Genomic DNA, 12622 nt, shown 5'->3' on the forward strand with positions numbered 1-12622 from the left:
ATACTGATGTGATTATCAGTGAGAATCACATCAGTATTTAAAACAATTATACCATATGTCTTTCTCCCCCTTTCTCCTCGCACGCGTTTTTCTCTACAATATTATCAACTATAGTTATATCGTTGTAGTAATTTCTCCGTTTTTCTACTCAATTGATAGCTGGTGTCCTTTAGCTTTCGCTTACAGGTTTTTAGTATTATAACACTGATAATTTGAAGAATATTTTGGAGATCAGCTTAGTTGTCACGACTTTTCATTAGATAAGCTGTGACAAGGGAGAGAAGGAAATGAACAAGAGACATAGGCAAGAACTACTCTGATGTCGATCCACAATTCTATTCTGAGTCCAATAAGGACTTACAATAATATATTCACAACAAATATTCAAAGTTACTCTCCGTCTTTTAAGAGCACACACGAATGTTTAATCATGTTTTGAATAAAATAGAAAAAGAAGTTCACTACTCATGAGTTAAATAATAAACAGCTGAGAAAAAGAAAATGCATACTTCAAATTACCAATTCCAAAAAGACGGGCAAGCTAAAAAATTCACCGGATTAATTGCGAGGTACAATATAGGACACTACGTACCTTATAATTTATAAAACAATAGAATTAATGAATTAAATAGTATAAAATGAATCATAACAAATTAATTATCATTAAAAATAATTTATTAGTCCATAGATAATTACTTCGTATGTAGGTATATATTGCCTATTATAATTAGATAGTTATGTTTATAATGACATTGAATCAAAACTAATAATTACTTGATTTGAAGAGTAATACTAATAATAACATCATCATTATTATCAACACAACCAATCATCATACACTCTATACAATTCAACAAATACAAAAAAATTATTCGAAGTAAAACAAAGCCAGTTTAGAAAACATTGTATAAAATAATAATTCATTTAATTAACTTTACTTATCTTCTAAAAAATACAATTCAACAGTCATTAAAATCATTTAAAAATGGGGTCGGCCTTTCTATGAAGGCGAGATTAAAAAAATAAGAATACTAGAAAGGGCCGGTTTTAGAGAAGGGCTTTGTTATTAACAAAGAGTTTAAAAGGTTGTTGACTATTCATTTTATTTGCTAAAAAAATCAAATTTTAAAAACTGAAAGAAAGTAACGGGCCAACAATTTTTTCTTAGCCTCAGGCCCTCAGCTCACGCTAACACCGGCCTTGATGGTAACATAAATCATAATCATAATTTTTTGAGGTACACTTCTTCAAGGGATCAAAATCAATAATTAATTTTGTTACTCAGGGATAGTTTTAGAATAACATTCAAAATTACAATTCATTTTTGTTGAGTGTTTCTTTAATAAGGGAAGGAAAAAATGACCACTCAGGATGATTTGTATATTATTTTCGTAAGACTTTAAAGTGTATAGCTTCAAAATAAACACTGAATATATACTAATGACACAAAAACATATTGATATAGAAGAAAGTTCAATTTTCTGATGTTTTTCGATTGTTGCAGTTAGTGTAGCACATTTATTATTAGATAGAATGATGGATTAAAATTCTTCATTTAGCAACAACCTCCTCTGGAGCCACCAGACTGACTTCCAGAAGGCATACTAGAATTAGCAGGTGAATGCTGAGGTCCAATCTTTATACCATTGGCCTGCAAATAAATAAATAAACTATAAGAAATAGTCGAGAAACAAACACTTCTTAAGTATTCGTAAATGTGTGGTGCGTCTACATAAAAACAACCTTGAATAAAAATAAAGAAAATGAGAAAATCTCAACCAGGTCCGAGGAAATTAATTTTACCCTTAAAATTACTACATTTAACCATATCTATTTACTTAACAATAAGTCTCATACGTGAATAAAGTTTTGATATATGATTCATATATAATTAAATTACTCAATGTGGCTACCATTGACCCTTACGGAAGTTGACGCACACCTTTTTAACATAAAGCCTGCCCATTGCATTCCACTCTTCATTGACTCCTGTTTTCAGGGCCTCTATGTTCGGGTACCTGACTCGGCATGCCTTGGCTTGAACATACAGCCAGAAGGCATAGTTTAGTTTTTTATAACTGAAAATGATACAACGACCAGCTGGAGCAGACTTCATGTCGAGGAGAAGAGCTCGTTAGCGTTGCAGACATCGGGCACGGACTTCAAAAGTCAACAATGGCCTCTCCACAAGTACCAGACTCTTACCACCAGCTTTCTGAACAGCGTTTCGAAGTGTCCACCCGGACACACCCATTTTGGCTGCATGGGCGAGAATTGATTTTTTGTCTCTGCTTCCAAGTCCTTATTAACACTTTCTAGCTCCAGCAACCTCTTCAGACTCTGACCAGGCTTCCGCTCAATGCGTTTGTAGTCATTCAAACATTTTTTTAATGTTGTAGACGGTGGAACGGGTAACCCGTCTGCTTTGCAATCTCAGTAGGAGAGTAGGAGTACTTCGACTCTTTTGTCTTGTTGTTCAGACATTTTTTTTGTTGTAAAACAGTGATTAAAACAAAAATGGTTCAATCTCCAACAGTTTTATTTTATGAAACAATATGATGAATCAACATGTAACTTCAGCAGGTAAGCTAAACTAAGGGTAAAATTAATTCCCTCGCTCCTGGCATGCATATAGCCCAATATTTCAGACATATTTGAATCATTTATAGAGTTTGTACTCAAATTCGTGGGATGACTTAAGTCATCCAAAAATTGTATCGATGATATAAAACCTTTATTTGATTTTGATACTTAACCCATTCCAAGCGTTAGGTTAGTTAATCAATTTACGACTATATATAGGTATGAATTTTTCAATCTACATTGATCATTTATTAATGAATTTTTGTTTATCCGTAGTCTGGAGTACTTTACTCAATATAATGTAAAAAAGAAAATTATAATTTGTCTACTTGGACGCCGCATTACTCAAGAGTCTAGATTAGGGTGCATCACCCCCCCCCCAAGTAAGAAATATTCCTAGGCGGTATGATAAAAATGTTTTACCTTTAATAATAACACACCGTATGAAATATTTTTAAATTCGAATAAATTTTACTGGAGCCACATTAAGCATTTTAAAATGAGAAATTTATAGTATGTGGTAATATTACTATCGTAAGCAACGCTAAACATTCATTTTTTTTCTAATATTATGTGTTAATTATTATTATTATTTACTTTCACTTCCTCCAAATATGTTGTTTTAATTTTAGTTAGTAAGAAATATATGGTTACAAATCTAGAAATGTGGCTTTAATGGCTTAAAATAGCCAAATGAAAGAAATTGCATCACTTCAGTGGGATTCAAAACTTATGGGTACTTTCACAAATGAGATTGTTAATAAAGAGCGGCTGAGTGTATCGATCGGTGATGTGAATTGAGCTCCTTGGGATTCCATCTTACAAAACCGGGACTCACCGACGCTCATGAAAAATTATAACTGAGAAAAGCATGGAAATACTGAAACTAAGGAAATGTGAAAAATCAGTTGTACCGAGGAAGTTTGACACAAATGCCTCAAACACAGGTCGTGTTACTTTTGCTGGAATTTTCTGCAACAGGTCTTAGGACAGCTGTTACTCTGGGCAGCACTCCTTGGAATGATTTGTGTCTGTACCAGAAATCCCAGCAAAATATGGTAATCAATTTAACCGTGTCTAAGAGTCCTATATCTTCTCTATCTCGTGATCTGTAGTATTTAACCGCAGAAATGGTACCACTTGCCCTCTTCAGTGATTTAACTCCATCAAGTAAGCGATACAATATGGCTAAGAGGCTCCTAGTAATGAAATATGAACTCGGTGACAGACAGGACTTACATACATATCGATTTGGTACAGGTTTTAGGAAACCACGTTTTCCAATTGACATAACATAGTCTACGACACTTACAGATTTAGTTCCATGAAACTCCTGGCTCATCTTCACGCTGTTGGACTTAGAGACTAATTTCCTGACCCAAAAAGTCACAAAGTGGATAAATTTGTCGTCTTATATATCTTCCAAGTCAAATATCAATACAATTAACGCCATTAATGACTATGCAAAAAGAGGCATAAAACTAAGCTCGGAATTTAATGGCGTTGCTAAATTAGAAGAATTTTTTCAGAATTTTTTACAAGTAGTAGAAACACATAGGATTACGCAAGAAAAAGCTAATGTAATAGTGAGTAAACATGAGTAGCAGTGAAGATTATGTATTCACCTTTGATTGGTTTATTTCGGACTTCGGCCTTCAAAAAACGAAATTCTAGTATTTTTTTATTAATATCGAAAACAAATAATACCAGTTGATGTCTTATGTATTGTGCAAGAAATTATAAACAGAAAATATATTTCTTCTGATTTAAATTACTTATTTCTCATTTAGTTAGTTTATGGACATAAAAATTATTTATATTTCAATTCTTTAACATTGATGTGGGCCCGGTAAATGTTAACCAAAATTTATGAAACTTCTGCAAAATTATTTTTTATCCAGTAAAACACTTTTGTTATACCGCCATAACGAAATAAAAACATTTTTAAAATCATAGGGGGTTTGATGCGTCATAGTACCCATAAGTTTTGAATCCCACTGAAGGATACAATTTCTTTCATTTGGCTCCCTTAAGCCATTGAAACAATATTTCTAGATGTATTTCTTACTAACTAAAATTAACACAACATATTTTCGAGGAAGTGCAAGTTAACAATAATAATATTAACCACATAATTCTTGAAAAAAAAAATGTTTAGCGTTGCTTGCGATAGTAATATAACCACATACTATAATATTCTCATTTCAAAATACTTAATGTGGTACCGGTAAAATGTATTTGAATTTAAAAATATTTCATACGGTGTGTTATTATTAAAGGTAAAACATTTTTATCATACCGCCAAGGCAATATTGTTTACTTGTGGGGGTCTGATGCACTATATCTTGTGAAGGATAAGGTCAACATATTAAATTTTTTATTGAAAATGTTTTTGTGATCCTTGATGTTGCTCGGAATCAATTTTTAATCATATCCATTCATTTTTTAGTTTTATTTCAATTTGAAATTATGTGAAAAAAATTAACCACAAGCCAGTAGGGTAAGCATAGCAATTTATAAGAATATATTGTTTTCATAGGAAATATCTTACTGTTAACGAAATTTTAAAACCAGTTTTAAAGATATTCTATTTTATAAGGCAATACATGAACCTGACATTTCCTAATAGCATTTCTAAATATAACAAGGTTATAGAAAGAGTTGGATGCAATAACAGCTGTCTATGGAGGTAGAATTAGACCAAAGAACGTGGAGGCCTATACTTAACAGGTCAATATTGCTTCTACTATTCAAGCCTGGCGACTCATAAAAGGTAGAAAAAATGTTTATCTGTTTTGTTTATAACTTATCCGTCATATAGATCCGGTTTCTATCTATTATATTTTTTTAAAAGCAGCTGGCATATGCTTAAAAGGCGACAATGGTCTTCCCCTATATTAAATCTGCCCCTTGATTAAAACGTTGCAAAGGTCCAATGTGTAAGGGAAAGGCAAGATTGGGCTATTTCAGATGCAATATTGGGCAACAACCTCATTGCTTCTATAATTATCACAATTAATAGACATTATACTAGTATTTATGATATTTTTTCTTGGAAATTTTGTTAATGTAAATACAAAATGAATATATCTGAATATGTTTTTGTTTTTTTTCCAGATTGAATCCAATCATTTAGAAACAAATATGTATCCAAATCAAATATTTCTTCTTACATCTAAATGCTACTGATACTTACGATAGGTTAATAATTTAACCGGCTCCTATCGGGGTCCCAGGGATCTTTTTAATTTTTTTATAAATGTAATTTGCATATTTGAGTCATGTATAGATAAAATTTATCCGAAAATTGTTTCTAACTATCCTAAATAATTATGTCCTGTAATGGGTTAATTTGGCCCCGACATTCTTTTATTGTGACGATCAATTTTGGCTACTTTCAAGTGCAATTTGCGACACAATCAAAGGGTTAATAAGAATATTTTGTTTCATAGAAATTGACAAGAATTCGTCAAGGAATAGAAATGTAATCCACACTCAATTTTGAGAAAAATCATTCTAGCTTCATTTTGTTCATGTATCAAGTACCAAATACTCCCAGGGAGGCTGTTAGAGGCCAAAATATTTAAATTGAAAGAGTCATCATTTTATGTCATAGTCTAGCTATACATTTTGTAATTCCGTTCTACCATAGCTATTTTAGAAACAGACACCAAAACTTTATAATAAGAATCTGGTCTATTGGCTATACCGATGGCAAATCCGCAAATTAAGCGTTTGGAGGTAGTGCCACAATTATCACTCTAACTGACATACACAAGAATTTGATATCGTCTTCTAGACCCATTATGGGGCCTATGAGGAGATAAGTGACATTTCTAAAAAATTAACAGCGATCCCTACCTTTGCTGATCTTTTGGATGAAGCAGCCAGCAAGGAAGGAAACCAAGATCTTTTGGAAGCCATGACTATGTGATTAAAGGAATGGGAGAATTTCCGTGTTTCCTTCATGGAACACTTCCCTTCTCAGGAAGGGTATGTTTTTTATTTGGTGCAATGCCTGAGAAGAATGGAAAAGCTCTTTAAGGACACTAGAAAGATACTTTTAGATACTCCATGCCATCATATATTCGGTCCTTCATCAATCAAGATGATGTTGGACAATGTCCGTAATGACCGAGCATTGTCTAATGTAATATGGATGGGTATCGAAAGATACCTTTTGGGTAAACAACGTCTAACATGCCTTCCAATCTTAACTTTTCCTTAGGGTCAACACTCCTACTAAGAAATTTATAGTACCTCCAAGAGGAGGATACAGAAGTACACCTCCTTGATCTATCACTCATTTAGGAATACTTTTGATTTTGAGACTTTAGATAAAGCAATTCAAATACTTTCAGATTTGGGGATTAACTTTCCGTCTGATTTTTTTTCCAACTACCCTCAGAGGCTGGGACTATCTTAACATAATTGGGCAATTTTAACTAAAAGTATATATATACTTAATATTTTTGAAAGTGGTTATAAACCACAATTTTTATCTAAAGAACCTGCTTGTTCTTATGTGGGAGGCAATCCTCCTTTATGCTTTAAGGCTAAACAAGCAATGGATAAAGAAGCTACCTAAATGTCGTTTTCTGGAATTATTGAGACCATAATTGAAAGTGATTAGTTTCCTTCCTTTATTTCCCGAATATTCGCTGTTCCTAAGAAGGATAACTCTCGATGGAGACTAATAATAAATCTCAAGGCCTTTAAAAGTTTATTCTAAATTTAAATTAGAATCAGTTGATTCATTAAGATTTTGGCTTGACCAAGATTCCTATTTAGATCTGTTTGATGCATATTTTTATTTGCAGATTTTTCGTGATCATCATTGTTTTTTATACAGATTTTGATAGAGAAACAATATTTACCAATTTCATGTTTAATGTTTAGGTTTGAAATCAGCACCGATAATTTTTCTATTATGAAACAAGTGGTTTCATATATTTTAAGTCACAACTGAAGATAAATTGTAGCATCTATTTAGATGACTTAATTTTGCAGGCCACTACTGTTGTGCATGCCTCACTCTCCTCGTGTTTAGCATAGATGCTATACACCATCCTTGGTTTCAAGGTCAATTTGAATAAAATCCGTGTCCGGATAGTTTTATTAAATGAAATGCTGGCAAAAAAGACCCTAACTTTAGTAGCTTTGGCGAGTATAGCTAGAGCTAGTTGTTTAACTTTATTAGGTTCAAGCTATATAATAAATAGCCAAGGACCTATTTGTCTCCCCTTGTTGGGTCTAGAGTAGAATTTCAGCTTAGGCCATATTAGAAGTACAATTAATTTAGCAAGTTTTCTCAGACGAGAGACTGGATCAATAACATTGGACTGGATCCAGTTAGACATATCATTGAATATGTAAATACGACTATTGAGTTTTAAGATAAATTATTTGTGACTTTGAGGAGGAATGGTCACCCCTTTGCAACTCAGACCCCTAGAAAATGGTTAAGAGAGATCATGCAAATGACAGGTATTAATATTGAAGCTTGTAAAGCTCATAGATTAAGAGCAGCTGTTGTAGCTTTAAAAAGAGCTAATGGCAGTTCAGTTCAAGAAGTTATTAATCAAGGTTTCTGGTATGAGGAATCACATGCTTTTCTTCGGTTTTTATAATGTTCCTAAAGGAAATAGTATATTTATAATTGATCAAAATATTATTTTCTTCGTTAAAGGCAGATATTAAGAGATATATAATAATTGTGTTTGTGTGTGTTTTTTTTTTAAATGTTCCTTTAATTGGTAATATGGAGTTTCACTGATTCAGTATAAGTAAATATTATAGTATTACAATTACTCTAACCTAGTAATATTTTTGTGAAATCCATATACATATCTAAAGTATTATATATTTTATTCTCCAGGAATCACCTGGGATCAAACGCACATTGAGTACAAGAGAATAATATCTCCAGAGCGTGTTGTCACGGAGCTATGACGATTCTATGTTACATTGTGTTTTTAATTTGTGTTCATTCTTTACAACTGGTTTGGAGTAAAACAACTTTGTAGGATTACAAATGTATAGCTACGCTATGACATAAAATAGTAGACATTAACTATTAATATCATATTTTATCAAAATCGTAGCTATACATTCGTCAAAAGTCCCTCCCCCCATCCCTTTTACTTAGTTGAAGTTACGGCTATCAACAGAAAGAGGAGGAGTATAGGGAAGGAAAACATGTCGTAGAGGTAGTGAGATTCAGGGTGACCAGATTTGGTGTCTGTTTCTAAAATAGCTAGGGTAGAACGGAATTACATATGTATAGCTACGCTTTTAATAAAATATGACATTATTACAATAGACTTGGTTAATGTCTACTACTTTGTTTTATGAAAAAATAGCTTGGAATATTTATATCAACTTTTGTTTCTGCCAATATTTGATATGGGACATTTTATGTCCTCGAAATGGGCCGAACAGTTTTAATATAAAGGTTTTTTTTTTGTTGTTGTAAGGTTCCAATAAAATTTGAAAAATGCGAACCAGTTCGGATACCTCTGTTAGTAAAATGCACCTGTTCCCAGTACAGCTTTATTGTCCCTTTCAGTAAAAACATGTTATCTCTAGGAAAGAACATAACATAGGACAACATATTTTTACAGAATTAAACTCGAATACCGAACATAGTGCTATAGACATGGGTAGGCTGTATTTATATAAGTTGTGTACAAGTTACAACTTGTATAAACAAATTGTACAAGTTACAATTTCTTCATCATAAAATGCCTTACTTAAATACAATGGTCATTCTAATAACCAACTATACATTGATACTACCATTTCATTTGGATCTATTAAAATAACATGGTTATTATGTATCTATATAACACAGAGCATTTGAACATTATAACGTGCCACAGAATACTTTTAGTCTGTAATTTTCATCAAAATAGTCCAAAATGACACCATTAATATATCGACCGTCCATAGAATATTTAATTATTGCATAATTCTCATTCCAAGTACTATAAATCCTTCATTTAAAATTATTCATCTCAATTTTTGGTCGCAATTTGCTTATAAAAGCTACAACTTGTACACAACATATATACGATACTAACATATAAGATCCAAGACTAGACAAGTCACATGATCGTAATCATTATCATTACCTCATTGTTAATGTCAAATACACCTTCTTGTATCTTGTCATAAGTTGCAGTGTTTATAAAAGCTTCTTCCACATTTGCAGCTGTTTTTGCAGATGTTTCCATGAAAATCAACCCGTGTTCTCTGGCAAATGCTTCACCTTCTTCTCTTTTCACATCGCGTTTGGCTTCCAGATCGCTATGCATATATAAATAATGTCATATAATATGTTAAAAAAGTTATATTACACAAAAATTAATTTAATAGAGTAGAGAAAACAAACCATTAATATTAATATCAAATAAATGTATAATAATAATTATATTTTTATATAAGTAAAATTAATTATTGTAAAAGTGAATTCAAATAGTGAAATTTGAAAGTATCGAAGTGTAGCATAACATGACGCAGAGGGGACGGGAAATAAAGCGAGGATTATGTCAATATTGGCAATCAAGATATTTTATTTAAAGAACTAAAGGGATTATTCAGAAATTTGTAAATTCTTCCATTGATTGGTTAAAAACTTAATTAACTTTTTTAAAACAAAAAACCTCCTGAATAATTATGCCAATGATCAACGTCCTTGTTTTTGAGGAGGGTTTTTATTATTAAATTATAGAAATATTCCACATTTAGATCAGTTTTGCTATAGTAAAGGATTATTTTATCATATCGAGATACTTTTAATATTATTATCTAGCATTTACATGCGAATTTTTTATTGAGAAAAATATTAATTCATAGGACCGACTGTCTCGGAACAATTCGGTACATATGAAGAACTTGGACTGTTTTTTCTATTGCTATTATCAAGATTTTGGGTATTTTTTAGGAGAGTGGAGCTACATTTTGGGTCCAGAGTAGGTTCGTTTTTGTCATAATAATAGTATTAGTTCTTATGAATATACTACTGCAATAATCCTCCATATATTTTGAAGGTTTCTTTATGGAAATATTCCATATATTTAATCAAAATCTACCATATAAAAATGTACATCTTGATATATTGAAAAATCTAATCCACGATATCTCAGAACAGTATAAAATATTATATTTATGTTTTCGGCAAAAAGAAAAAAAAAATTGCATTATTAATCATTATTAATTTGTAAGTAGGGAATAATTACAATACCAAACGTTTACTAACAAAACGAGGGGAACCAATTGTGTAATGGGAAGTCACCTTTTTATTACTAAACTCCGAGCTGGACTACTCGTACCCTATTTGATGGATATTAGAATGCACCATTTTCAGAGTGATCTCTTATTTTGTCAGAGGTACCTATGGATTTTCTACTGTACATTGACGAAAAAATGATATTTCAGCGGTGACAATTATCTATTTTTAAAGGGATTGAGAGTTCTCAACTCAAAAGATACGAAGACCCACTTCTTCATGTATATATAACAAATTAGGATCTCAATTTTCAATATATATATATACTTATAACTAACCTAATTATAAGAGAAGTATTTTATTATAATTAACAATATAGATAGATACTCAAATGATTATAGACAAACTTTTCAAAATACCATCATTTTTCATTAATGAATCGCAGGGAAAAAATCCCATATTATATAAGTGATCACTCCAAAAACGTGGCATCCATATGGACAAAGGAGTTAGTATCATGGGGTGAGAGCGAAATTGTCGTAACTCAAATATTTAAATATAGCAGAATGAAGCTTGGAAACTCCATTTTTTCATTATGAATAATGAAGTTTTCCAATTTTTACAAAATCTTATCCTCCTATTATATTCCGAATATAGTATGAAATTCTGTTGTTAAATATTGTACTTTAAGGATGACATATAGGTTAATATTTTTAATACTTGAGTTACGACAATTTGGGTGGGCTCAACCCAGGTATGTTGTACAAACAGCAGTCCCTTGCCTCTTATTTCCTATAAGCATAATGACCATATTCGAGTTGGAATGTTGTCGAGCATCCTCTAACCAAGTGGTCAAATGATTAAATGTATCCCTTCGTGTAATATCATAGACAAGAAGAGCACCAGCAGCTCCTCTGTAATAGGATCGAGTAATTGAACGAAAGGCCTCTTGCCCAGCCGTGTCCCAAATTTCTAATTTGATTTGTTTCCCCTCAATATTGATCATACGAGCTCCAAATTCCACACCGATCGTCAAATCATGAACAGGCTGAAAGCGTTTATCCGTGAATTGGAGTAGAAGGCAGGATTTGCCCACACCTGGAAGGAAGGAAATGCAGGAATATGATTTACGACTTTATAATGATTAGTATTAAGGCTATTTTGACGCTTCATTTGTGAGGAAAAGTCAAACTAAAGAGTAGGTGGATTATCATTTGGGATGAACGCCTTTAGTGTGGTGATCGAACTGAAAGGGTTTATGAAGGGATATCCCCTTGATATGGTGTGAAAAAAGACTCCAATCTGTTAGTACTAACAGGGCGTAGTTATTAAGTATCCTCACAATTGCCGTATTAACCCTGTTAAACCCTTACCCGTGTCTCCAATAATGATGTATTTAAATAGATAAGCATAAGACATATTTTTCGTTTGTGATTGTATTAAAATATATATGTATAATACTAGATAAATAATATCCACTAAAGTAATTATAAATATATCTATTTAATAAAATCTTCTATTTCTTATTTTCCTTTCTGACGTTTCATTAATGAGGACGAACAAAAGAAAAAAGTCTTATTTTATATTACGAAAGAATACTAACGCGCAATAGCACCAAATGAAATTTGACCGTACGTTACTAGAGGTGACAAGGATTTTACTAGGCCGCTGTGCTTAGACTAAGAGTCAGCAGCTGCTGTGTTTGGTCTAATAGTAGTTATGTTGAACATTGATAAATTTATCCGACTCGTAACAATTTATCACAATCTTAAATCAATCAATTTCTTAACTTATCCTTAATTATATTTA

General features: G+C 32.0%; 1 protein-coding gene and 1 long non-coding RNA gene across 2 annotated transcripts in view; both read right to left on the reverse strand.

Moving 5' to 3' along the window:
• The window catches only part of LOC139907403 (uncharacterized), a 205477-nt gene that overhangs the window by 36225 nt on the left and 156630 nt on the right, over positions 1–12622 (reverse strand). The window lies entirely within an intron of this gene.
• Positions 658–12423, reverse strand: LOC121128177 (ras-related protein Rab-2). Its single transcript, XM_040723756.2, has 4 exons — positions 12187–12423; positions 11596–11911; positions 9717–9891; positions 658–1651 (listed from the first exon to the last, which is right to left on the reverse strand). The coding sequence occupies exons 1-4, from the start codon at positions 12230–12232 to the stop codon at positions 1556–1558; spliced, it is 633 nt and encodes a 210-aa protein (XP_040579690.1). The 5' UTR covers positions 12233–12423; the 3' UTR covers positions 658–1555.

The sequence above is a fragment of the Lepeophtheirus salmonis genome, chromosome W (genome assembly GCF_016086655.4).
Source record: "Lepeophtheirus salmonis chromosome W, UVic_Lsal_1.4, whole genome shotgun sequence".
Lineage (NCBI taxonomy): Eukaryota > Metazoa > Arthropoda > Copepoda > Siphonostomatoida > Caligidae > Lepeophtheirus > Lepeophtheirus salmonis.

Coding starts and splice junctions, on each gene's coding strand:
- LOC121128177 (XM_040723756.2), bottom strand. CDS start 12,232: ATGTCTTATGCTTATCTATTTAAATACATCATTATTGGAGACACGG. Junction 11,912..12,186: donor CATCATTATTGGAGACACGG/GTAAGGGTTTAA, acceptor CCTTCCTTCCAG/GTGTGGGCAAATCCTGCCTT. Junction 1,652..9,716: donor TATTTGACATTAACAATGAG/GTAATGATAATG, acceptor ATTTATTTGCAG/GCCAATGGTATAAAGATTGG.